The 25,757-nt window shown below is 37.4% G+C and overlaps 3 protein-coding genes across 4 annotated transcripts; 1 reads left to right on the top strand and 2 right to left on the bottom strand.

Annotated features, from left to right (window-relative positions):
• Positions 1-445: 445 nt before the first annotated feature.
• On the bottom strand, positions 446-4,766 carry rdh5 (retinol dehydrogenase 5 (11-cis/9-cis)). 2 transcript variants are annotated; one of them, XM_085275633.1, is made up of 6 exons: positions 4,491-4,766; positions 3,194-3,276; positions 2,736-3,058; positions 2,353-2,611; positions 1,361-1,524; positions 446-989 (listed from the first exon to the last, which is right to left on the bottom strand). In XM_085275633.1, the coding sequence occupies exons 2-6, from the start codon at positions 3,223-3,225 to the stop codon at positions 769-771; spliced, it is 999 nt and encodes a 332-aa protein (XP_085131759.1). In that variant the 5' UTR covers positions 3,226-3,276; positions 4,491-4,766; the 3' UTR covers positions 446-768. The 2 variants fall into 2 exon arrangements, with proteins under 2 accessions (XP_085131759.1, XP_085131758.1); XM_085275632.1 differs by having other exon boundaries at positions 3,194-3,279; positions 4,491-4,765.
• Positions 4,767-6,171: 1,405 nt separating this feature from the next.
• Positions 6,172-10,676, bottom strand: bloc1s1 (biogenesis of lysosomal organelles complex-1, subunit 1). Its single transcript, XM_085275068.1, has 4 exons — positions 10,402-10,676; positions 10,180-10,252; positions 8,202-8,334; positions 6,172-6,613 (listed from the first exon to the last, which is right to left on the bottom strand). Exons 1-4 carry the CDS (start codon positions 10,460-10,462, stop codon positions 6,503-6,505), a joined length of 378 nt encoding a protein of 125 aa, XP_085131194.1. The 5' UTR covers positions 10,463-10,676; the 3' UTR covers positions 6,172-6,502.
• Positions 10,677-11,095: 419 nt separating this feature from the next.
• itcha (itchy E3 ubiquitin protein ligase a) lies at positions 11,096-24,416 on the top strand. Its single transcript, XM_085275069.1, has 24 exons — positions 11,096-11,214; positions 12,185-12,231; positions 12,505-12,646; positions 12,930-13,054; positions 13,530-13,661; positions 14,051-14,099; positions 14,239-14,417; positions 14,657-14,879; positions 14,971-15,066; positions 15,276-15,450; positions 16,086-16,155; positions 16,244-16,328; positions 16,945-17,073; positions 17,688-17,760; positions 17,922-17,993; positions 18,093-18,181; positions 18,322-18,481; positions 19,363-19,496; positions 19,903-20,043; positions 20,269-20,389; positions 20,560-20,664; positions 20,835-20,931; positions 21,036-21,108; positions 21,514-24,416. Exons 2-24 carry the CDS (start codon positions 12,207-12,209, stop codon positions 21,611-21,613), a joined length of 2,595 nt encoding a protein of 864 aa, XP_085131195.1. The 5' UTR covers positions 11,096-11,214; positions 12,185-12,206; the 3' UTR covers positions 21,614-24,416.
• Positions 24,417-25,757: the final 1,341 nt, after the last annotated feature.

The following is a 25,757-nucleotide window of genomic DNA, read 5'->3' on the forward strand; positions in this document are numbered from 1 at the left end:
CAGGTCTGTGAGAGCCAGAGATTTTCCATGTTTGAGGTGACCAAATACTTATTTTCCACCCTAATTTACGAATAAATTCTTTACAAATCCTACCATGTGAATTCATGGATTTTTTTTTTTCACAATCTGTCTCTCACAGTTGAAGTGTACCTCTGGTGCAAATTACTGACCTCTGTCATCATTTTAGGTGGGGGAACTTGCACAATCGGTGGCTGACTAAATACTTTTTTGCCCCACTGTACAGTGCATGAGTCTTCATATATGCATATTTCTTCTCATTTAACTGCCGTGTTCATGTTGCCCATAACTGTAGCTCAGCCTGTAGACATTGTTTCAGAGCAAAGCTTTATTTATTTTCTTTCTGTATGCAGCCCGTTCTCACTCCCGTTTCAGCAGCATGCCCATCCTTGCATTCTGACAAACACAGTTTCTTAATATTAAAATGTTCTTTATTTAGGCTTCCATGGTGAACAACATCCATAACAAGCACATTAAATAATAGCGTTAAAACACCCAACAAACAGAATAATATGCATACGGTAAACTGTATGAGTATTTTTGTGTTGTCTAGAAGTGTCAAAGAGACATTACAGAGGAAAAAGACTTTTCTATGGTATACACTTATAAATATAATAACAGTAATTTCTAAAGTTGTCGTATTATCATCGCATGGCCAACTCTGATAAGGAAAATAGATCAAGAAAAAAAAACTTTTTTAATGTCAGCCTCCTTATTGCGTCAAAATGACATAAAGTAGGTCATCCCAAATCAGACGCTCTTTGAAGGACGTGGAAGCACGAGCTTCAGTGCAATATCAACTACAAAGGAAGGCATGTAAGAGAGGGGGATCCAGACAAGCTTGGCATCCCAGCCAGCACTGTATCTGGTGCGAGGGTAGGCAGCAGAGAGAGCGTGCTCCATGCAGTTGGTCACTTTAGTGAGGTCAGAGTCGCAGACGGCATTCATGATCAAACGCTGTATATTGACATCTTAAAAAGAGAATTATGTATTGTGACCAGAGAGTAATTTGTGATTTTTTTAAGCCACAGTAAACTTGCAATTTCCAAGAATCCTTCATTCTTATCTGATGTTCAATGATTTATTTTTATACTTCATTTTTTTTAAAAGCACGCAAAGATATTTTTGGATTAACATGTTATGTATGAATCTTGGAAGTCACTTCTCAATAGGTGACTTTTTATATCTAAAATTAACAGTTACATTTCATTCCTAGTGTATCAAAGCAAAAAACAAACAAACAAACAAAAACGAGTCAAAAAAAATCAGTAAGAATGTGACACAATTGACCTATTCTGCATCAATAAAATGCTTCAGATGGTCCACGGCCCATTGTACTTACATTTATCAAGGTATTTGTCTCCATAGCTGGCCTTTACTTCAGGGCTGAGTTGGTTCCACAGGCGATGGAGCTCCCTCTCAATGGGTTCGAGGCTCGTTACTGCAGTCTTGAAAAACCCGGGCTCAACGATACATACCTTAATTCCAAAGTAGTGGATGTCTCTCCTGGAAACACAGATATGCTCTGTGTGTTGCTTTTTCATAGCAATAACAAAACCTCATCTAATTTTGAGCACCACTTTCTAACAGGTCACCATTCACACATGTCCTGCTTTATATCTGCTTTACAATTTATTTGTGAGATATTAATAAAAATATTTGGATTGGTAGAAAGGCCAATCAAATGGCCAAATGGATTGGCCATCTTCATTTAAGCCAAAAAATGAGTCTAAAAATCTCTACTTGTCATTAGTATTCCCTTACAGTGCGGGCTTTCTTGATTTTCTGAGAGTGCAAATGAGTTCTTATCAATTGTTTATAACTGATACATTGTATTCTATTACTATCAAATACTGTTGAATGACCTACTGAACATTAGTAAAGTCTTGAGTTTCCACTTACCAACTAATATTCAGGTTTATAGATTTAGATGGTTTCAGTGCTAGCTCTATAACACAGGCTGCAAGCTTTTCATTGTCATTAATGAAAACATAATCAACTACCTGGCAGAAAAAGAGAGTTAATGTAGCTATGTGAGTCAGTGAGGGCAACAAACATTTCCCCCCGTTTGGCCTCAGAACCAAAAATCCTTCTCTGAGGCACGCTGTGGCCAAATTAGGTCTATTTGTACAATTGGTTAGATGGTGTGCATTTTTAGTGCACTCTGTAATTTACTGATGGTCTTTTTTATCACTGAAAATGTAATAAAACTGTATCACCCATGCTAACTTTCTAATTATGATACACTGTCTGTCTTTCTAAATAAGAAACGAGTACCAACTGGGTCCTTAAGCTAATATATATGGTTGCAGCAGCCCTTTAAATGAGTCTTACCTGAGGCAGTCAGAGAAAGATTCTACTGCAAACTTGGAAATGCAGTATCCACCACCATTTGCTGCCACTCTACCAAGCACTGATGCTACATTTACAATACGACCACGAGCCTGTTTGATGAGGGGCAGGAAGGTCATTGTCATGGCAATCACTCCATTCATGTTTACTTTCAGTGTGCTGTGGAAATCCTCCACTTTCATCCACTCGGATGGACCCATGGGTAATGAACGTCCAGCATTGTTCACAAGACCCCAAAGTCCTACAAAGCAAATAAAAAGACAAAACAAGGAAAACATGATGCTGTGTTTTGTTTACAGGCGTGCCTTGTGTGATCTAATAATGTCCTACAATCGTATATGTAACTGTAGGAAATCATCTCTCACCCTTATCGCCAACCTCTTGCTTGGTCCACTCCATTGCTTTTTCAATGCTATCCTGACTGGTCACATCCAGCAGGACAGTCTTCAGATAAGGCCCTGCCACTCTTTTCAGATCATCAGCTCCCTTTTCTGTGAGACAGCCAGCTAGTACACGGAAACCTTTACGATCCAGTTTCTTACACAGCAGGTTTCCAAACCCCGTGTCACAGCCAGTAACAAAGACATACTTATTTTTGAAATCCTCAATCTCCAAGCTGTCTCTGTAGAGCCACCCGACAATCCACAACACAATGAAGGTAGCAGAAATGTATAACCAAGCATTTTCCCTAAAAGAGATCAAATAATATGTAATAAGAATGTTAAGTATTTGACTGTCACATCTGCATCCGTGAGTATGGTAAGGTATGACTACAGGTAGCAAAGAAATCAAGAAGTCAAAGTTTAGTTTTGGTATTTCTTACCCTAAAAGGTCATACACAAACTGTGTATCCATGATGTCTTCAGGACTAGAAGTAGTTTTTCAGTCACTGTGAGAACTTGATGCCTGCTGAAATAACATGTTAGTATGTACTGACATGGGAAGCTCTCAAATACAGTTTTCAGAGAAGAGAATGTAAATCAGAAATACATTGATACGTTTCAGGAATGTTGCAAAACCGATTTTGTCTCAATTCCACAATAATTAGGTTTTTATTGAAGCTTTATATTGTTTTATTTCATCTTTTTGACAGCTATTTGACACAATGAATTTGTTCAGTGAGAGCCATAATTGAAGGGTGCCCCTAATGCAAAACTGCTTTGGCTGCTCTGGGCATGTGATAAATCTTTGGATAATACTCTTAAGGAAGAAAGAAAAGGCATTTGTGATGGAGTAAAACCCAGTGAGTGGGGGGGACGAAGACATGTTTTTGAAGCATAATTTTAATACCCGTAACGGATCTGCTTGGGATTGCTGAAAACTAATTAGTCTGCAGGCTTATTATTGTAACAAAAAAACTTCTGTGGCTTAAGGTATCCAAAATATTTATTGTGTGGAAAAACTAATACTTGTTAAAATCTTGTTACATTTGGGATAAATTAAGTTAGCAAGTAGAGTTATAATTACATTTTCTGAACCAGAACACTCTCTCAGAAAGAGAGAGATGTCAGTGCAAGGTTTATGCTACAGCTGCCCTAAATTAACAATATTGGTAATTACCAAATTGATTTCTTATGTTTCTGTAATCGTTATTCCACCAGTGTGTACAAGCTCTTTCACCGTAATGATATTTTTAATGCTAGGATATAATTATTTTGGTTAACCACAAATGTTCAAATTTGCTGTTTTACAAAAAAAGCAGAAAAAAAAATAAACCACATTATTATTTTTGATGCCAAATTACAGTAATTTTCCAACTGAATGCTAAATTCTTGATTAATTTTGTGACTTCTCAGGGACTTCTCTAGTGTTCCATTTCAAATTTGGGTACAAAACCATGAAATCAGTTTGCTATTAGCCTAATAGCAAATGACAACATATCTTTTTTGTTTTTAACTGGTTTTTGACAGATTTCTAAAATGTTTTCTTGTTTTTTATGACATGTGGTTTACTAAATTTGCTAATAACTGTTTAAATCTCAATCAGTGTAAATTTATAATCAGACAAAACTCAAAAGTCCATTTCTGCATATCTTGAGTTTTTAATATTCACATTTAAACTAATTACTTTCTTTGATTAAACTGAAGTGGTGAGTAAAACACAAAACTGTGTTGTCCTACCTTTTTATCTTTTGGGAAGTGATGGCGCTCCACACGTTGTCGCTCCTCTTCCCGTTCCCTTTCTGGTTATTCTCCTGTCTTAGTTCAGCTGGTTGGACAGAAGCTTTATCCCTGTTGTTTATCCCTTTAGACTAGCCCGCTACTGGTAATCCAGCAACGCGTAACCATTTGGTTGGTGTGTTTAAAAAAAAGGTGGTGGGAACGAAACAAACAAAAACCCTTTTCTGTGACGTGCACTTGGATTTCAAGATCTTCTTAAAGACATTTTAACATGTTACGTCAGGTCCTTTCAAATGGTGCACCACAAAGTGTATACAGTATATATTTTCAAAGCCTGAAGGTTCCTAGTTTATAGCGGCATGAATACTTTGTGTTTTAAGAGTATTTATACAAATTGTGATAATCCTGTAGGACCAAGCATGAGTACAATCTGTGACTGCCTCAGTTCACCTGACAGTTATATCAGTAATAAAGCTCATACAGTACTCTTTTAACAGTCTCTATGACCTGCGTAATTTTTGGGCCGGTGGAAAAAGAACAAATACATCCAACCTTTTTTTTTTTTTTACATTAAAATTAGATTAAGAGCAGTCTCGTGTGGTAAATTTCTTGCCTGTAATACGATTAGTGAACTCACAAGCCACACTCACTGACACGTCACACATTCCACAAACTGTCCAAGCACCTTAGCCAGGCAGGTATTTATCCACTTACTATATTTATATCAAAACTTGTTGCAATAGTTGCAAGTCCATAAATGCTAAGGTCTCTTTGGGAAGCCAAAAAAACAAAAAAAGAAACAATTCTTGATCCTGAAGTAATTTTGAAGGAAACTGCCCACTTGCAACCCTCACAGCCTTTAACTCTCACTTGTTCTCCTGTTGTAAAGATTTAATCTGTGCTTACCCAACACTGACATCTGCTGTGCATATGAACCTCCTGACAACGTATCTCCTTAAAAAGCAGCCTACAGGCTTTTCTTTCTTAAATGAGGTACTTTATACAAATATTCACATTTCCTTGTTCCCAATTTCTTTATATGTAACAACTGTTCAATTAACACATTTTTTATAAGAAGAAAACACAAGTGAAGATTTTTTAACTTTATTAAAATATTTTTCCATCATTAACAACATCTGAAATCCATCCATCGTTCAGGTATCAGCCACAGAAAAGAAAGCCATAAAACAAAATGCTTTTTTTGGATATACTAAATAAAGGTAACCGGTGTTTATTATGTCTGTGGCTTCTTTAACCTATTGCAAAGGGGTAAACTGAATCTTTACAACAATGTTACTTTTTCCTCTTTTATTCAACAAATCAGGCAATGTAGTGAACCAATTTGTCTGACTCGGCCCCCACCTCTATCGCCTACTGTCACTCACCACATGGAGTGACAGGATCCCTGCAGGGCTGTGTTCTTAGCCCCCTACTGTATGTATGCCGTGTGCACACGACTATGTCCTGAGGAAGAATAACCAGGACCGGGAGCTGCTGCTGGCCTTCTACCACTCATCAGGTACGCAAGGACCACAACTGAGAATAGGAAGGCTATGCAAAGGGTAATTAACACTGCCCCAAAAATGATTCCTCTTCCACCCCTGGAGGCCATCGCCAGATTCTCCTGTTTCAGAAAAAGTAGGGCCACAGGTGACTCTTTGCACCCCCCCTCCCCCTCCCCCTCCCCATTTGTACATGAACTATTCTATTCTAAATATTTATCTACTGTTATTTAGGTTGTTGCAACCTTGATCTGTAAGCACCTCCAACACTGCTGCTAACACAACAACATAACAATTTCTGCACATGTGCATTTAATTGTTAAAGCAGCAGAATTCTGATGTTCATCTGAGCTGCCCTGGCAAACTTAGAGGGGAGTGCAGACAAGCAAATAAACTGCTGACAAAGGCAAAACACATATTCGCTGATAGGGGTCAACTCAAGTAGATTTAAATGTTATTCCAGTGTATTCAGTTTCACTTGCAAATGTCCAGCACGTACATGTTCATGGTTTATGAGCAAGCAGACTGAAGCTGACCCTTGTGTACATACTCCAGCGCTGTTGCTATTGTCCTCATGTCCATCTCAATACTGCGTGCCCAGTTTTCTACATCTCCAATTTCCTGTTTAAATGAGAGCATGAAAAAATTAGTATTCACAACCTTGTTAATGTACAAATATAACCCACTATCAGCCGTCTTTAATTCCCAAAATGTGTTTTTTGGATTCTTTTTCAAAAGGGGAAAAGTGTGTTGAGCTCAGATTAAGTCCCTAATTAAAATGTGTTTGTACAAGCAATTCCTTGGTGATGTCACAAATAACTCCTAAGCCAATCATGCTCCAGTTTGTATTTTACACAAGTGCGATGTGTTGACCTGGAACTGCCAGTGCACAACAGAGAGCGCAGATCTTTGGAAGATCAGAATCAGAATCAGAAAGGGGTTTATTGCCAAATGTTGAGCAGGTTTACAACATTAGGAAATTGCTGCGGTGCTTCAGTGCAAACATAGTGTCATAAATAGCACTTAAATAGACATGAAAAAATAAAAGTAGGGATAAGAATTAAAAGTGCTACGTAGAAAGATATGTGCATGAGCTATACATGAGATATATACATGAGAATAAGAATTAAGAGTGCTACGTTGAAAGATAGATACATGAGTGCAGGTGGTGATCAGTGCCAAACATGGAATGATGCAGTGAACACAGCGTAGGGTCATGTGTTAGTGGTGGGAACAGTCATATGGTTATTGTTCATGTGTCCAACAGCAGAGGGGAAGAAACTGTTCTTATGGCGAGAGGTTCTGGTGCGAATGGACCGGAGCCTCCTGCCTGAGGGGAGCAGGTCAAACAAACTGTGTCCAGGGTGAGAAGGGTCAGCTGAGATCCGAGCTGCACGCCGCAATGTCCTGGAGGTGTACAGGTCCTGCAGAGATGGGAGTCTGCAGCCAATCACCTTCTCAGCAGAGCGCACAACACGCTGCAGTCTCTGTTTGTCCCTGATAGTGGCTCCAGCGTACCACACGGTGATGGAGGAGGTGAGGATGGACTCGATGATTGCAGTGTAGAACTGCATCATCGTCCGTGTTGGCAGGTTGAATTTCTTCAGCTGCCTCAGGAAGTACATCCTCTGCTGGGCTTTCTTGATGACGGAGGTGATGGTGGGCTCCCACTTCAGGTCCTGGGTGATGGTGGTACCCAGGAAGCGGAATGAGTCCACAGAGGTGATGGGGGTGTCAGTCAGGATGATTGGGGGGAGTGGGGCTGTGTGCTTCCTGAAGTCCACAATAATCTCCACTGTCTTCTGGGCATAAACAGTTTTGTTTGTATGTACTCCCGACGTTATTTAACACAAGGTTACAATAGTACTTTATTTGCTCCAGCATCTAGTGTTACAGTTTTAATGTGTTTTACTCCTCACACTTGCACAAAGAACTGCAGCTAGAAGTTAGCCTGCTGACACACTTAAGGGGATGTCTTTTAGGGAATTTTTGGATAAAAATTATACTGACAAAAAAACATGTCAAACAAATTATCATTACAAGTACAATATTATTAAATATCATAACGTTCTTTTAACATTTTCATCCTAACTGACCTTGAAAAAATGCTGATGTTTGCTGCAAAATCACTTTGCAACATGACTGTGTTCAAGACTGATATGGTAGATTTGAGATGATGACAGACGACAGCCATTTCCTTTTAACCTACCTTTAATGCTTGATTGAAACCCTCCACCATACTGATCCACTGAGCAGTTTGTTTGGAGAACTGGCTTGCCTGCACTTGGAGAGTCTTAACCTCATGGTCAAGCTTTCGCTGGTTTACATATGCCTGTGCAACTCTAAAATGAAACAGAACAAAATAATGAGGTTTAGGGCATTATAATACATATAGCCGCTTCAATTTCAATACACTGAAACCATACACTGTTACTCAATATAGTAAAAATCTCTCTTTGTCCCAGAAGGATTTTGGTCTGGTGGCTAATCTTTTTCATGCAGGAGCAGCACAACAATAATGGTCTTTGCATCCCACTCTGAGTCTCTTAAGCTGATTGTCCTGGTTTCATCACATCTTTCACAATACATTGTTAATAATTTCAGCATACTGTTTTTGGCTGTGTTAAATATTAGGCGATGTCCATCCTGTTAAGAATAAACTGTTTGATTAATTTGGTCCGAAGAAGGTGTCAGTAATGTGAAAGCCTGGAGAAACAGTATGACTAAAATCTGATGTGTGTGAAAGCCTTTTGTCAGCCTGGCACTGACATACCATATACGAAGTAATCAGTCGAAAAATTATTATTAATTAGTGGGATACAAATAATAAATAATTACTAGCTATTAACATCACACTAAAATCAAGATACTTTTAAAATTGTTTACACTTGACTTTAAATAAGCAAAAAAATATTTAATGTAACATATTCTCTAACTTTATTGTCATTTTACATTAAATATCTTTAGATTTTGAATACTGGTTGTAAACAACACAACATGTGGAAAGTTAATATTGGGCTCAGAGATTTTTCACAACTTGCTTACTTTCCATTGACTAAATTTGCAATGTAAAAAAGAAAATCAATAATTACTGGTGCTGAAACAAGTACAGCTTTCAGAGCAACACTTAAAAGTAAATAATACAATTGGTGCAGGACACAGATGTCCAATATTCCAGAGAGATTGCGTGAAATGTACCTTTCTGTGGGACCTCCAAAGGTTGATTCTGTTCATCTGAACATAGCATTTTCAGGGGGAGAAACGTTTTGTCACTCATCCAAGTGACGAAACCTGGATGAGTTTTGGACCCGATCCTGGGGGTGGACCAATTTTTGGCACAGCAATTTTTGGCGCAGCGCGTTTTGGCCTAAGCAAAAACCTGTAGGGATTCTGTATGTTTCAGGATTATCAAGACACATTTTTGCTAAACACCGTGTCTCCTGTGGCTTTTAAACCCCAAAACACAATGTGACAAAAATTGGTCCACCCCAAGGATCAGGTCGCCCGACGCAAACAAGAGTAACATAGTGTACGCTGTTAAGTGCCAGGAGGATTGCCAGGACTTATACATCGGGGAAACCAAACAACCTCAGGCGAAGCGGATGGCACAACACAGAAAAGCTACCTCCGCAGTCTATTTACTAGACACTACAGTCTAGTGGCCTGTAGTGTCAATGATGAGGATGTACACATCCTGGACAGGGAGAAACGCTGGTTTGAGCGCGTAGTCAAGGAGGCCATTTACGTGAAAAGGCAAAGACCATCTCTGAATCGAGAAGGGGGTCTAAGGGTACATCTCTTGGCATCTTACAGTGCTGTGATTGCAGCCATTCCCCAACTCTATGTGAATGGTACTCATGGCCATTGATCAATGGGCTTTGATCAGTGGTTGTTGATCAATGGAACTGACCTCCCAGCGCATTGTTCCTTCAGTGGTGTTAGTTTCGATCATTATGCAAATGTACTGTTTATACGATTGGGGAAACCTGCAGTAAACTGAGACTGAAGAAGTCACTTGGAAGAGTGGCGAAACGTTACTCCCACTAAAAACGCTACGTCCAGATCAACAGAATCAACTTTTGGAGATTTACTTACCTGGATGACTGAGCATTCCTTAAATACTACCAAACCAAAATGAACAGCAAGAAATAAGCAAAAAGAAAAAAAGAAAGGAATCACCGTCATACCCAACGTTGAGGTGGTCTACCAGGGCTTCTGTCAAACAAGTGGCTGCAGCAATTGCTTCACGTCTGCGTTTCTCTGTGAGAGGAAAAAAGACATTACTACAATCAATCAACACCGGACTGTAGCACTGTGTGGTGCTGGGACATCCTAAGTCAAAGAGAGCTTTGTTTTTTAGCAATGGTTAGCACTGGCGGCTATCACTATCGATTTTTGTTATCACACACCCTGCAGCTCCTTCCGCTCATTTTGCTTCGCCTGGTGCTCCTTCAATAGACGAGATAACATCGTGCTTCAGCAGACGTTATATTAATGGCGAAAGTGACTGCTCATAGAACAAATAACATATCATTTACCACACCGCGGCGTTTCTTGCTGACTGCTAACAATTACAGCCGTGTCACGGGACTAAAAAGACGGATGTCACACGTGGGCGTGTCCACACTTTGGCCATCGAGTAAATGTCTGAATAATTTCATAAATAAAACCATATATTTTAGTATGTACTGCCAAACAATGTAAAATTTAAAGGAACATAAACGTATCTTGTATCTTGTTAAATTATACGATTGTTTTATCTTTTTTTATCGCGATGTCAGCAGCTTCAACATCCCTTCAAAATAAAAGCTTGCCTATAGGCTACATCTACTAATACTGCAGACAGAAATCAAATGACAAAACTACTCTAGTCCAGACTTATAATAGCAGAAAGCTGGGGGACAAAAATACCAAGACAAATATAGTCTGGTGCATCGTGCTGTTTTATTTTTGTCTTTTTGTTTTTAATCTGTATAACGTTATAATAAAAATTAACATGGTCTGACGCCTAATGTTGCTTATAACTTATATAGATAATCAGATTATATAGATAATAAGCCTTTTTCTCCAATGCTTTATTATGAAAAACTTGTACCGGAAAACCTGGACTTGTTCAAGCTAGCGGATCACTGGTCTGAGCTGATGTTGTTATCTTACCTGTCATCATTCAGACATAGCTGAAACTAAAGTTTTTGTCACTCTTTATCTTCTTCTTTAATCAGGTATGGTCACTTAGAGTTCTTCCAAGGAACAGCTTTGATTATTCCTCCTCTAAATAGTCGAATGAGTGAAAGTGGTGTTAGCATTTCGAGCGTGGGTTTAATGCATGGTTAGCTAAAGCCTTGATCGGGATATCGGTGTGCAAAGTTCCAGGTTCTTGAACTTGTCCGCCTTCGTTACAGTTATGAAACAGTTTACAAGCTGGCTAGTGATGGTGATGTGACAGCTTAAACGGAAACTCTACTAGAGTCTAGTGTTTAACGCTGTCTTAATAACTAATCTTCTGTTGGCTAACATTACTGCTAACCTGTGAGAAAATTGAGCCTAATGCGCAACGAGATCAGATATCAGTTTACTGACTGATATCCTCCGTCTCGTTTCCCTTCTGTTCATATATATATATAAAACCTCACAAACTAACAAGCAGAAATCATTTTACTCCATACAACCTCAGTTTCTCAGTACCAATATCTCAAACCTCAACATTGAACAATATGTGTGCCAATAGATTTTTTTTTTTTATACTGACCAACCATTATTTAGTTCAGGCTCTGTTTTGATTACTAAAATTGACTGTCGATTACTAAAATTGACTGTCTAGCACACATAGCAATGCGGTTTGCTGATTTACAAGCTCTACCAGATGAGTGACAGATTTGGACAGCAGTTATGAATGATTTCCCTGGGCCTGTGTGCTAAGAAGCTAGTGAGGGTATAGCTCAATTTGTTTATTTGTGTATTGTAAACCACAGTCAATTTAAATATTTAACCAGAGTGATAATTGAGATAACATGTTATCTTTGAGTCAACAAAAAATGATCCCAGATACCAGAATCTGTCTCAAGTATCTCTTTGTTTTATTTAGATTGCTTACTCACAGTTGACTATAAATCAGGTTATATTTTTCACTCTTTAAGTATTAAGTTATATGTGATAACATTGATTGGAGGTTCATTTGTTGTTGCCACTTAGGCTCTAATGTTATGGATGAACCATGAAGGCCCAGTTGCAAGTTACTGGTAAGTTATTGTTTTTGCAAAATTTGTATGCTCATCATTTAACAAAAACCAGTAGAGGACTGTGATAAATTCTTAACGGGGTTTTCTTTTATCATTATTAATATGCTTAACATCTGTCATGGAAACCTAGATTTTGATGAATCCCTTGATCTTAAAAAATACCTTAAAGCTGGTTGTAAATAAACTGACTGCTGTTGAGCTCAGGATGCATGGGGCTACAGGAAGTGGTTTTAAAATCTTGGTTTTCCATGACTAGAATTTTTATTTTTCCAGTGCTTTCAGCTAAGCTGAAGGAAAACAAAAAGACCTGGTTTGGTCCAAGTCCATATGTTGAAATAGCAGTGGATGGCCAGTCAAAGAGGACTGAGAAATGCAACAACACACACAGCCCTAAATGGAAGCAGGCTCTCACAGTGTGAGTACAACTGTGAAAATTTGTTTAGGTCCATATTTTAGCAGAATGTTGCAATTGTAGACAGTAAATGTAATGTAAGATATAATGGAGGATTAAAATCATCATAGACTTATTAATTGGATTTCCTCTGTACTTGGAGGCGGGAAAAACAAAACAAAAAGTATCAATGCTTGATGAGTTTCAAACAAAAGCTAAGAAGCTGTACAGATTACCTCAATTATTTCTCTGCTGTTGTATCGTATTGGTTGGTGCTGTATGCTGAAAATTACTCACCTTTCTACAGAATTGTGACGCCGTTCAGCAAACTGATATTTCGTGTTTGGAGCCATCAGACACTCAAGTCAGACATTCTATTGGGTCTAGCTACATTGGAAATCAGCAAGACCCTTAAGGCCAATGACATGAAATGTAAGTTCATTTTCCTAAGTGGTGATTGGACCTCAGACCTGGTCAGTGTGCATAGCATTACAGTGACATTACAGTCTGGTCTACATTCCCTGTAAGAGCTACTTGTCTGTGATTTTTAAAGCACTGAATTAGATTCTTGTTGCACATGGTTTTTGAGGCATTCCATGTGACTGGAGTTTTTCAGCTCTGCTCTTTTCACACTGTCACAGTTTGGGCTAAAAAAGTAAACGTTGCTTTAAAAATCAGGTGATTAATAACAATCAGAGACCCCTTAGGAAATTGTTCTTCAGTATTTGTTTATTTTAGTAATAAATGTTACTAGGAGAACAATGTGCTTGTAGGAGCAGTTTTTAATTAAACCAGGACATCGTTAATAATTGCTTTTATTCTTTTGTGTTATGGTATGGTATGTGTTCTCTTGTCTTGTAATTACAGTGCCTGCTTAAAACTTGACATGTATTCTGTCCCCCTTAAGTATGTGAGGTCGTGCAGACACTGCAGCTGTGCTCTGACAGAGACCCCCAGGATCTTGTAGGTGACTTGTCAGTCTGTCTGGATGGCATGCAGGTAGACCCAGAAACCTTTGGCTTGGCAGAGAGAGAACAAGGTGAGAGACCACGCTCACACAAACCCAGTATACTATGTGGGACACATTTGCAATTTTAGAACAGGAATGCTCATAATCTGTAATTTGAAAATGAATAGAATTGCAGAATAAATTTAGCTTGTTACCATGTTGGTCATTATTAATGAATTTGATAGCAATGAGGTAACAAGGTGGAAACTGCTGCCAGGTTGTAAATGCTTATCAGTGTTCTGTGCCCTGACAAGACCTTGGCATTACTTGTAACCTTTATATCTACCTGCATTAGTGACTACATTTGCACCCAAGCATTTGAGAACTTGGGAGTTACACATACATTTTTGAATGTCACATTAAACATTTGTCTTTTACTTTGATTTTTATTTTTTATTTTTGTTTTTATGGCTTGCTAGCTGCTCTTCCAAATGGAAATACGCGGCAAAATGGAGATACTGGTGACAGGTCTAGTAAATCTTTAATTAATGATCTTAAGATACTATTGCATTAAAATATTTGGACATTGGTTTTGTAAGATTAAATAAACATTTTAAATCTTTGGTCTTGGAAAACTACTCAAATATTAAGTATTTTGTACTTGTAGGTCAAGTGGAGGCTCATCACCTTCAAGTGACTTGGATGAATGGGTCATTGTACCAAATGTGCATGCTGTCAATGGTACAAGTTCTCCCTCACGGTCTCCAGGGGGCTCCACTGCATCACTTCCTTCTGGACCTACTCAACCGCCCCCTCCTATGCGACAGAAACCAGCAGCTTCACCATGTAGGAAAACTATAAGACATCAAAGATTAAATGGCTTACATATACATCACATGAGTGATTTCAATCTCCCTCATGTCTAATATACCATTATTCTTTTATATACTAGCTAAAGCACTGAATACTGACTTCAGTCAGTATTAAAGTCACTACGCTTTTGAAAACAAATACACCTTTGAAAATAGAACATTTTTTTTCACAGACTTAAAGGTTCCCTACTCTTGTTCTTGCTCATTTCATAGCCTCTTCTAGCAGTTCTTCTCCTAGTGAACTCAGCGAAGGCCCAGCTTCCGATGGTTCCTCTCAGGCATCAGCTAGTGGGTGTTCAGATCAGCAGAATGAATCAAATGCAAGGGCGGCAACATCAAGTTCCTCACAGACAGCAAGTGTTCCTAAACAAGGGGCCAGTGCCTCAGCAACAATTCCCAGGGTGGCTCCCATAAACAATGGTCCCTTGCCCCCAGGGTAAAGAGCAATGCTTTCTGCATTTTGTTTTATAGGCCCCTCATTTAAGCTTATTTTCAATCTGTTTATTTAATTTGTATTTCTTCTGCAGGTGGGAGCAAAGAGTTGACCAGAATGGACGGGTATACTATGTGGATCACATTGAGAAAAGAACAACCTGGGATAGGCCTGAGCCTTTGCCTTCAGGGTGCCAAACATCTTTATTTTTTTTATGCTACAGATATATATGTAGTTTGAATATTGTGTATTCAGTGGCATATAATTATCTATGTCACACTGTTTATAATCACTTTTACTATGTGGTAATGTGTTCTCTGTGGGAGTTTTTAATATCTAGAAAGAAATCCTTGGCAAAATAAACAACTTTTTTTTTTTTTTTGCTCTCCTTTTATGCAGATGGGAGCGCAGAGTGGATCCAATGGGTAGAGTTTATTATGTTGACCACATAACCCGAACTACTACATGGCAAAGACCCACACAGGAGTCAGTGCGTAACTACGAGGAATGGCAGCACCAGCGTAGCCAGCTTCAGGGAGCCATGCAGCAATTTAACCAGAGATTCATATATGGGGTGAGAGCAGTCACTGAATGTGCTTCAGACTACACATGAAGAACAGTTTGAAGATGTATTTCTTTTGATTTGCTTAAAGAGCCCATCTACGCATGGTTTTTGATCTATAAAATCATTTGTATATGGTGTACTTTTACCACATACAAAAATTATACTGCACAGTCCTTCTACGTCTTAAATTCAAATTTATAAATAAAAAAATAACTTTAACTTTTAAGTACTAAACACCTGCAGTCTAATGAATAAGCACTTAAGGTTTCAGCTTTCCACTTCTACTGTGTAATTTGCATATTTCATGCTGAACAATATATTGCAATAATTGTGTCTTGGAAACATTTTGGAACATCTTTCTCTTTAAAATGAAGTGACAGTGCAGACTTTGAGGTCTGATGTAGCTCTCGAGTGTGAAAGGAGCTCAAGTAAGGTTGCATGAGTTTGTAAAGTCCAGATAGCATGTTTTAAGTCTCGTGACTAAAAAGCTTTAAGCACCCGATGGAAATAAACATACAAATGCTCTTGGGTCAGTTTCTTCTCTGATTTTAAGTCTAAACTGTGTTTAAACAGACCGTGACAAAAATAGTTTTTACAGATGTCTTTGCAGACTTGACATTTGTAACGTTTTCTTTCTGGCTCAGCTGCAAGACCAGTTTGCAGCCACAGCCAGTAAAGAGTTTGACCCACTAGGACCTCTGCCTCACGGATGGGGTAAGTATCAGTGAGATTACAAAAATGTTTTAGCTGATGTTACTGACATGATAAATAAATGAAATGTGTTGATTTTCTCCTTCACAAGAAAAGAGAACTGACACCAATGGTAGAGTGTATTTTGTCCATCACCCAACTCGCAGGACACAGTGGGAAGACCCAAGGACCCAAGGGTGAGTGTATTTTGTGTTCTTGACAGTAGGGAGCGCTGATATGTCTAGAATAAAATGACAAGTGAAAGGAATGTCACTTTGTTTTTGGCAGGCCCAAATTTCTGAGTGACACATTTTAGGTCTGTGTTTCAGCCATCAATTTGATGTAGAAGGTTAATTCTTTCCATTGCAGGACTCCCTGAAAAACTGTCCTAACCTCTTAGGAGCTTGGAGTTTGGAACAGGTCAACAGTGGCACAGAAATTGCATGCAGATGATCTGGCAACTGTGAAACTGGATTAAATGTGTAGAACATAATGACTGGATTCTGACATCTTTGACAGATTTGGAATTGGATAGTTCCTTCAGAAAATCTTTGCTGTTGACCACTAACTGCTCTTAAATTTATGGTTTATGGATACACAAAGGGAAGGGTTTCTGTCTAAATGCTTTTTTTGTAACCAGCTAATCACAGTTAAGTAGTACGGAGGAAACCCTGCTTTTAAGGACGAGTTTTTAAATCTTTGATTCCATTTATTATTTTTTATTCATTTAACTTAAAATATACATTTTATGTTTCTTTTAAAATGATTTCTTTTAATGGTTGCATTTCTCTGTGCTTACTTAACTTTATCCAGGCTGCTGAATGACAAGCCTCTGCCTGAGGGTTGGGAGATGAGGTTCACTGTGGATGGTATTCCCTACTTTGTAGATCACAATAGGCGAACAACAACCTACATTGACCCTCGCACAGGGAAATCCTCACTGTAAGTTTTGGTATCTTGTGCTAACACGAGGGGGATCAGATTCATTTAATGGAGACAGACACAACTGCACGTTAAAAGCTTCTGTAGCCTGTGAATCAAAAAAGTCTTTGGTTGTTTTTATATACGTATTTATAATTATAATTGAGGTCATTCTCAACATAAGCAAACAACTCGGGAGTTTGACTGAGACCTACTCCAATGGTCTCTGTTCTGTGTTCTGGTCTGTACCTGGGTGTGTTACAGTGCTTACATTTGCATGAACAAGCATCATGAAAGGGGGGAGGGGGGGATGAACAGAGTTCAATTTAAATGGGACAGGTGTGTCTCATTAATTTTTACAAAATTTGTATATGTTTGCTTATCTAACTCTTTCCACACTAAATTGCAAATGTCGAGAATATTGATTAGTGCACGCCTGAATATATTTAAATCAGCGATTGGTGTAAAATCAAATGAGCCTTATAATCTCAAGTGATCATGACCACAAAGCCTGGGTGTTGCTAAAGAAAACAAACAGGATGCTCAGAATGTCCAGAGATGAATATAAGCACTTGTTATCAAAATGTATTTTGATACTTTTATTTGACAATAATTTAATGTGGTCTTTTTTGTAGTGAGAATGGGCCACAGATAACTTATGTCAGGGACTTCAAAGCCAAAGTGCAATACTTCAGATTCTGGTGTCAGGTACGTGCTTTCAGCATATCATACTGTTTTACTACATATGCTGTTATGTTCTTCTTGTTTTTAATTACGTAAATGCAAAGTAAAGTGTAAATGATTTTGCTAGTGGACAGAGTTTTTAAAATCAATTATTTACATCGTTTACATGTTTTGTTTCCTCTTAGCAACTGTCGATGCCCCAGCACATTAAAATTACAGTTTCACGCAAAACTTTGTTTGAGGATTCATTTCAACAGGTAATTGTTTTAATTGGTTGTACTGTCTTCTCACCACATTTCTATATTTAATAACATTGTCTTTTCAGTGCTTGAGATGTGTAATTAATTCATTCTTAGATCATGAGTTTCCACCCACAAGATCTTAGGCGTAGACTTTGGATAATTTTCCCTGGTGAGGAAGGCTTGGACTATGGAGGTGTGGCCAGGTAATCTCAAAGTAAAAGCTGCACCACCCTGTTGCTAAAATAACAACACAAACAGTAAAAACTCGTGATTTTGTCATTAAAATCTAGTTTAAAAAGAACTACCCCACTCAACTAGTTTGACCACTTGTGCTTATTTTCAGGGAATGGTTCTTCTTGCTGTCTCATGAGGTGCTGAATCCAATGTACTGTTTGTTTGAGTATGCTGGCAAGGACAACTACTGTCTTCAGATCAACCCTGCCTCTTACATCAACCCGGATCACCTTAAGTACTTCAAGTTCATTGGGCGATTTATTGCCATGGTATGCGCACCATCTCTCAGTTGTTACTAATAAGTTTAAATCATTAGTTTTGAAACTAAATGTATGTGCATGATTAATCTGGTCTGCCATTGCTATATCCTACCATATTATTATGCCATACTACAGGGTGGGCCATTTATATGGATACGCCGTAATAAAATGGGAATGGTTGGTGATATTAAAGTCCTGTTTGTGGCACATTAGTATATGTGAGGGGGCAAACTCCTCAAGATGGGTGGTGACCATGGTGGCTATGTAGAAGTCGGTCATCTTGGATACAACCTTTGTTTTTCCAATAGGAAGAGGGCCATGTGACACATCAGACTTATTGGTAATGTCACAAGAAAAACAATGGTGTGCTTGGTTTCAACGTAACTTTATTATTTCGTGAGTTACGTTGAAACCAAGCACACCATTGTTTTGGCCCTCTTCCTATTGAAAAAGCAAAAGTTGTATCCAAGATGGCCGACTTCTACATGGCTACCATGGTCACCACCCATCTTGAGGAGTTTGCCCCCTCACATATACTAATGTGCCACAAACAGGACTTTAATATCACCAACCATTCCCATGTTATTACGGTGTATCCATATAAATGGCCCACCCTGTATATTATTACATTGTGTAACACATTAATTACTTTATGTGAATCATGCAATATTTTATGCTTTTGTCTTTTATTGCAATTTAATCACAATGATTAGATCTCAAATCTAATTATTGAATTAAATTTCAAAAAGAGATAGATGTGCCTTACAGAATAATATGTTTGACTTTCTCCCATAAAATTACAAATCTCAAATATGAGATAAATGTCTTCTGTTTATCTGTTGTTGTTTTTTAATTTGCATACAAAACCTTTCCATTTTATGTCTCTCCAGGCCTTGTTCCATGGCAAATTTATCGACACAGGTTTCTCGCTGCCCTTTTACAAACGTATTCTGAACAAACCTCTGGGTCTGAAAGACCTGGAGTCCATAGATCCAGAATTCTATAATTCACTCATCTGGATCAAGTAAGTTTCTGATGTACATGTGATAATTGAGTTATACTTGTGGTGGATGGTGTCGAAGACTTTGATGTATTTTACATTTGTTGGGTTGTTATAAGTGGACCAAAATTTGTGGATATATACATAGACTTCTGGCTGCTTTAAAAAAAAATATTTTCATTTCCTAAATATGTTTGCATATTGTTAGATACTAGGTTTTGATAACCTATGCACACAAATGAAGAGTTTGAGAGGACAAATTGGGTCATGTGCATTATTTGAGTAAATGATTTATGCTCCCGTAATTTGTCACTCACTGTGGAAATGTATAGGATTCTATAGTGACCTTTAGAGCAGACATAATAGCTAACTTCTTTTGTTTTTTAAACATTGTCAGTAATGACGGTAACTGTCATTGTCTTGCTTGTAGGGACAATAATATAGAGGAGTGCGGTCTGGAGATGTTCTTCTCCGTTGACAAGGAGATACTTGGGGAGGTCACCACACATGAGCTTAAACCAGATGGAGGGAACATTCTAGTAACTGAAGAAAATAAAGAGGAATACATCAGGTACAACTTCTTACCTACCGTCCATATTCATTTGCTACTTTTACATGCTCCATAACATAATGTGGTAAACAAGCGTAACATTTAAATACACTGAATTCGGACATGTCATGTTTAAACTAAATAATTCTGTTTTCCTTGAAAACATTCATTTTTAAGAAGCACTTGACATCTCTAAAGTGTGTTAATATTAATTTATTAATATTTCATTATGTCATCTCTATGCAGGTTAGTGGCAGAGTGGAGGCTATCCAGAGGTGTGGAGGAGCAGACACAGGCTTTCTTTGAGGGCTTCAATGAAGTTCTTCCACAGCAATACCTTCAGTACTTTGATGCTAGAGAATTAGAGGTACTGAAGTCAATAGATGATTCTCTATAACCTTTACAAGTGTTTGAGGTAGCACTGGTCCTTTAAATACTACAGGGATTCTGTAACAATATGGATTTAAAAAATTAGAGAAAATAAATACTAACATGAATGTTGGGCTTATTTATAAAATGTCCCCTTCTTGTCTGTAGGTGATGCTGTGCGGTATGCAGGAGATAGACTTGGTGGACTGGCAGAGAAACGCAATCTATAGACATTATGCCCGAACTAGCAAGCAGATAATGTGGTTCTGGCAGGTTGGTACTTTAAAAAAAAAAAAAAATTTTTATTGAATCAGCTGTAGCTGCTTAATTCAGTGTGAATATTTCTTTTTCCAACTGAAAAACAACAAATGGAAAATTAGTATCACTGTAATGTACGGATATCAGCCTTATACTGGTGTTAACACAAAACTGTCTGTTAACAGTTTGTGAAGGAGATGGACAACGAAAAAAGGATGAGACTTCTGCAGTTTGTCACAGGAACCTGTCGTCTTCCCGTGGGCGGCTTCGCTGATCTAATGGGTATTAACAGCGAACAGACACATGACATTTGTACAGTAGTATAAACCAGTATGTGATATCAAAATCATATTTAATCTCTTTATCCTTATTTTTGATCAATATAGGAAGCAATGGTCCACAGAAGTTTTGCATTGAGAAAGTTGGAAAAGAAAACTGGCTTCCACGAAGCCACACATGGTAAGACCAGTAATTCTACATTTGTACAGGTTTCTTCAGTTCATGTGTTAAACCTCGTGTCATATCCGGCTTAATGTGGGATTAAACTTTCATGACCAAACCCTATTAGTCATTTCTGATTCAACCGTTGCAAGCGTTCCTTTATTTTTAGCCTGAGATGTTGGTGTTTGTTGTTATATAATGCTATGTGAGAATACATTGTTGCTCGTTAAGTGTTTATTTAGCAGATGTCTTCGCTGTGCGCAGTACCGTGGGACATTACTGCAGCTGAACAAATGTTATCATTTATAAATGCAAACACAACACACTTGTCATCATTATGAATGACCTAGAAAGAAAATGTTAACTTAATACTAATAGAGCACTTCTGGCCACCCTCTGTTTCTGTCTTCTTGTTTTATGTAGCTTTAATCGTCTGGACCTCCCTCCTTATAAGAGCTACGAACAGCTGAAGGAGAAACTCATGTTTGCCATAGAGGAAACAGAAGGATTCGGGCAGGAGTAAAACTATAAGTGCAAACGTATAGGATGGTGGTGATGGCGGTGGACTTGGAGGAGCCATATCCATTTCAGACAAGAGCACTTTCCAGCAGATTGTCTTTGTAGTCAGAAGCTGCTTATGATCTGGTGGAAGAACTTATTATTCCTTCTTATAGTTTGTCACAATTGCATATTCATAAAGAAAAAGCTGTATTGTTAAAAATTAGTTTGCTTCAAACGAGACCTTAAAAATCCTCTTAACCTGGTTTCACCTCTTTCCTGTAGTAAGAGGTGATCAGTTCATTCCTAATCCACTGTCAGGCGATGGAGGCGGGGCCTTTCTTGCATTGTCGTGTTTGCACTTGTATGAAGACCGACTGCAGTTTCTACATCTACATGTGTGAATATGCAGTAGAAACTTATGAGACACTTTCTGGTTCTATGCATGAGCATGAAGAACCATATTTGTGCATTTTGTCTTAAAGGATGGAAGTTGATATGTTAAAAACAACATCAGAGGTTCACACATGGCTTTGAATCTTTCCTATTTTTTATGAATGAAATGGATCCCCCCCCCAAATCGCTGACTGACAGACTGTAAAGACTCCCGTAGCACTTATACAGTTTCTTTAACACTTTTTGCAAAACATAATGATAGCTTTATCTTATTTTGACAGGTTTATTTCTTAAAAATTTAATGAGTTAAGATGCTGAGTACCTTTGCACATTGTTGTGTGAGCAGTAAGATGCTTTGATTGTTCTTGAAAGATGTGGTATTTTTATGTGCAATTGTTTTGTAGGAAACATTTTTCCAGATAAGAGTCAAAGCTGTTTGATCATTTTTATAACACTTTGATAATATTTACCATTTAGTGTTGATTTCAATTCCAATATGAAGTTGGTGACACATTTGGTGAAATTAATGTGGTTGTGATTTGAGAAAAGATTACCTTCCCATACTGTGCTGTATGAAATCAGATTTAAGTGTGGGCGCTCAGCACTTTTGTCAGTCAGGGAACATGACGGGCTTTTCCTGATAATTAACTTGTTACTGATGACGTGGAATGTCAATGAACAATTTCCATGAGATGGTAACTGATCTCTGCTAATTGCCCAGAGCAAAGTATTACATGTGCTGATGCTGGGTTTCTGAGGCAACCACCTTTTGTTTTCTCTCCCACAAAATAGATAAAATGTGGCACATTTATTAGGAAACAAAAAGGTTTTTAAAAAATTGTATATTTTTGTGTGTGTGTTGATGTTATGATACCACAATACAACAAAAAGGATTAATGACTATTCTGATTCTTAACAAATTTATCTGTGGCTAAGGCAGTTTATGTAAATATACTCCGAAGTTTAATCAAAAGAAAAGTGACTTATTCTAGCAATAGAACTTCTTAAGTTGCTGGCAAGATGTGAAATAAGATCTGAATTATGATAGCAAGTGCCCCTAGTTTTATAGGGCGTATGGCTTTCAGATTTGTACAGTTGTATTGTATTTCATGACTTTTCAAAATGTTGTCTGCTGACAGATATAGTTTATTTTAGGTAAAGTATCACTTAAATAAAATCTTTGGAACCAGTCTAACAAATGAGTTAAATTAATTAAAGAACCCTTAACAGAGGTAATCAATTCCGAACAGTCCCAAAGTAATTACACACGTGATATCAATGGTCAGTACTAAGAGTTTGTTATTTGTTTTACTTGTGGTAAGGTATAGAAATTAAAACTGCTCTGTTCTGCTAAAAAGAAAAGAAAACTAAAAATATATTTTGTATTTAAAACAAATTTACCTTGCTGAGGAATTATATTCACATTCACGTTTTAATAATTTTGTTGCCATTATAAAAAGACTTTACTTTTTCCCCCTTTTACTTAGAATGTAGTTCTACAAGTGAATGACACCAGAAACAAAGACGTAGCCAGTGAAAGTAAGCACATTTTAAAAGATCATTAGGTCAGTAGGTCTTAATATTTTTTTATAAACAGGATTGAATAAACAGACCCAAAACTCATATTATGATTTCTTTTTTTAATTTATTTATTTTTCTTCCCACTGTCCAGCCTTCAACCTGTGGTAGTGTGTATGTTGGCAGCGTGGTGTAAATTATCTGCAGTAATTCCAGTGTGTGGCCCAGAAAATGATTTTATACATGGTGTCTTTAAGATACAGATTGAAATGTAAACAGACAAAATACTGTCATTTTTAATGTACTCATGTGTGAACCATGTGGCTGTTTTTCCCATTTCATGTCGTCAGCACTGCAGGTAGGAAAAAAAAAAAAGACTTGTCTGATGTAAGTGATCCCTCGTTGCCCTGATGAGTACATTCATTCAGGCCACACCTCCACCGCCACATACCAGTTTTTCTTCATTTAATTGTGTAGGATGTTTCACTTGACTTCACCTCTATTCCCTTACTGGTTGTACACCCATACACTTGCAGTGTAGCTACTCCTGTGCAGATTAATGTAAAAAAAATGCATAAAACTTTTTTTTTTTTTTTTTTTTTTTTAAAGTATGTTGACTGTTGAATATTTAACAGGTAACAATATTACAGCACATTGACACTCGGAGTGGTTGAATTAACCACTTCTGTGTTTAACCACCACTGTGGTCCAGGTCATGGGGCAGATGAATATATTTAAAAAAAATATGCAAAATGGTGTTTGACTTGTTCTGATTGCACAGTCATTCGAATAGTAGACTAACATTTTTTATACACAAGTGGAAGTTTGTGGATAAATATTAGGAAGATGAATTTCTTGTATCAATGGATTTAGTAGATTTAAAAAAGAGCAATAAAACAATTAAAACACTGAAAGTGTGATGGGTATTTTGTACACGTACATTACAATAACTTACAACACACAACTCATTCATTTTGTAAGTATATTTCTTCCGAGTCTAATTGAATAATTTTTTTTTTATGTTGTCTTCCACTTGAATTGATCTCTTCATCTTGCTGGGTTTATTGTTGCCCTTTGTGAGCTGAAATTTCCCAAACAAATCTATCTCTGTCTCCAACAGTTTTGTCAGAGTGCTGTCTTCATTTACTTTTAGCAAAGTGACCTAAATTATGTAAGAACTGCTGTCTTTGAAAACACACAGAAGATACATGAAAGAAAACGAGAACTCTCTTTGTTACAAAACTACATATGCTGGGTATGTTGATGGGTGTTGACACAGAGAATGTACCAGAATACACCAGATGGTATGTAAGATGGCTCTTGGCAACATCATTTAACAGGAGGATGCTTACTCCATTATGTAACAGCTGAAACAGTGAGTGAACTACCAAGTTCTAGCACTGTTTCACTATGCTGTTTGTACTTTTGAGAATGTTGTGTTGCTTTCTTTCAACTGTATGTTGTAGAATAGAATTAGAATTCAACTTTATTGTCATTGCACATGTCACAGGTACAAGGCAACGAAATGCAGTTTGCATCCACCCAGAAAGTGCTTTAGCAATATATATATTAGCAATAATATAGTTATATAGATATATTACAAAAATGGGTCTATTGTAGAGAGGGTACAAACCATGGGTCTATTATGGGTATGTTACAATGTACATGGTATGAAGGTATGTTATGAATATGTTATAACTATAAGTATGTACAGGCTGTAGTGAGTGTACAAGCTATGAACAGGATATAAATATGAAACTATACAGAATTATGAAATATGAACTATACAAGTCATAAACAGTTGTATAATTGTATTGTACAGAATGATTTTCTAGACAGCATTTATAGTGTGGATGTAAGTATTACTTGAAATCCTGGTTAAAAGGGTGATGCCTTTCAAAAAACATAAGAATCACAAAATATACAGTGGAGAGCACAAAAATAACAATTAGAATTCATTGCATAATTTTACATTAGTACTTGTATGAAGCATCCACTCTTACATTATGTAATATGCAATAATTAAATGACTAACACAGTTTCCTTAAAGTTTCATATTTAGTTGTTTTGTTTAATAGACAGAACAAATTCTACTAAAATAAGAAATGAGCATGTTTTTAGAATAGGTTTTCTTCCACCCCAAAGAACAACGTTAATAGTACTCACCACACCACTGTATGTGCATGTCATAAGCCATTACTTAACATTGTGACTCAGAAACTGCTGTCTGCTAATTGTTCTGTTACATAATATTA

Source organism: Mchenga conophoros, linkage group LG5, assembly GCF_057382185.1.
Source record: "Mchenga conophoros isolate Kocher_MC1m ecotype Shallow Benthic linkage group LG5, M_conophoros_male_GT1.1, whole genome shotgun sequence".
Lineage (NCBI taxonomy): Eukaryota > Metazoa > Chordata > Actinopteri > Cichliformes > Cichlidae > Mchenga > Mchenga conophoros.

Coding starts and splice junctions, on each gene's coding strand:
- bloc1s1 (XM_085275068.1), bottom strand. CDS start 10,462: ATGTTATCTCGTCTATTGAAGGAGCACCAGGCGAAGCAAAATGAGCGG. Junction 10,253..10,401: donor TGAGCGGAAGGAGCTGCAGG/GTGTGTGATAAC, acceptor TTCCTCTCACAG/AGAAACGCAGACGTGAAGCA. Junction 6,614..8,201: donor GTTTCAATCAAGCATTAAAG/GTAGGTTAAAAG, acceptor TCATTTAAACAG/GAAATTGGAGATGTAGAAAA.
- itcha (XM_085275069.1), top strand. CDS start 12,207: ATGAAGGCCCAGTTGCAAGTTACTG. Junction 15,451..16,085: donor ACCAGAGATTCATATATGGG/GTGAGAGCAGTC, acceptor TTTCTGGCTCAG/CTGCAAGACCAGTTTGCAGC. Junction 20,665..20,834: donor AGATAATGTGGTTCTGGCAG/GTTGGTACTTTA, acceptor GTCTGTTAACAG/TTTGTGAAGGAGATGGACAA.
- rdh5 (XM_085275633.1), bottom strand. CDS start 3,225: ATGGATACACAGTTTGTGTATGACCTTTTAGG. Junction 3,059..3,193: donor TTTGTGTATGACCTTTTAGG/GTAAGAAATACC, acceptor GATCTCTTTTAG/GGAAAATGCTTGGTTATACA. Junction 1,525..2,352: donor TCTTTCTCTGACTGCCTCAG/GTAAGACTCATT, acceptor CTGTGTTTCCAG/GAGAGACATCCACTACTTTG.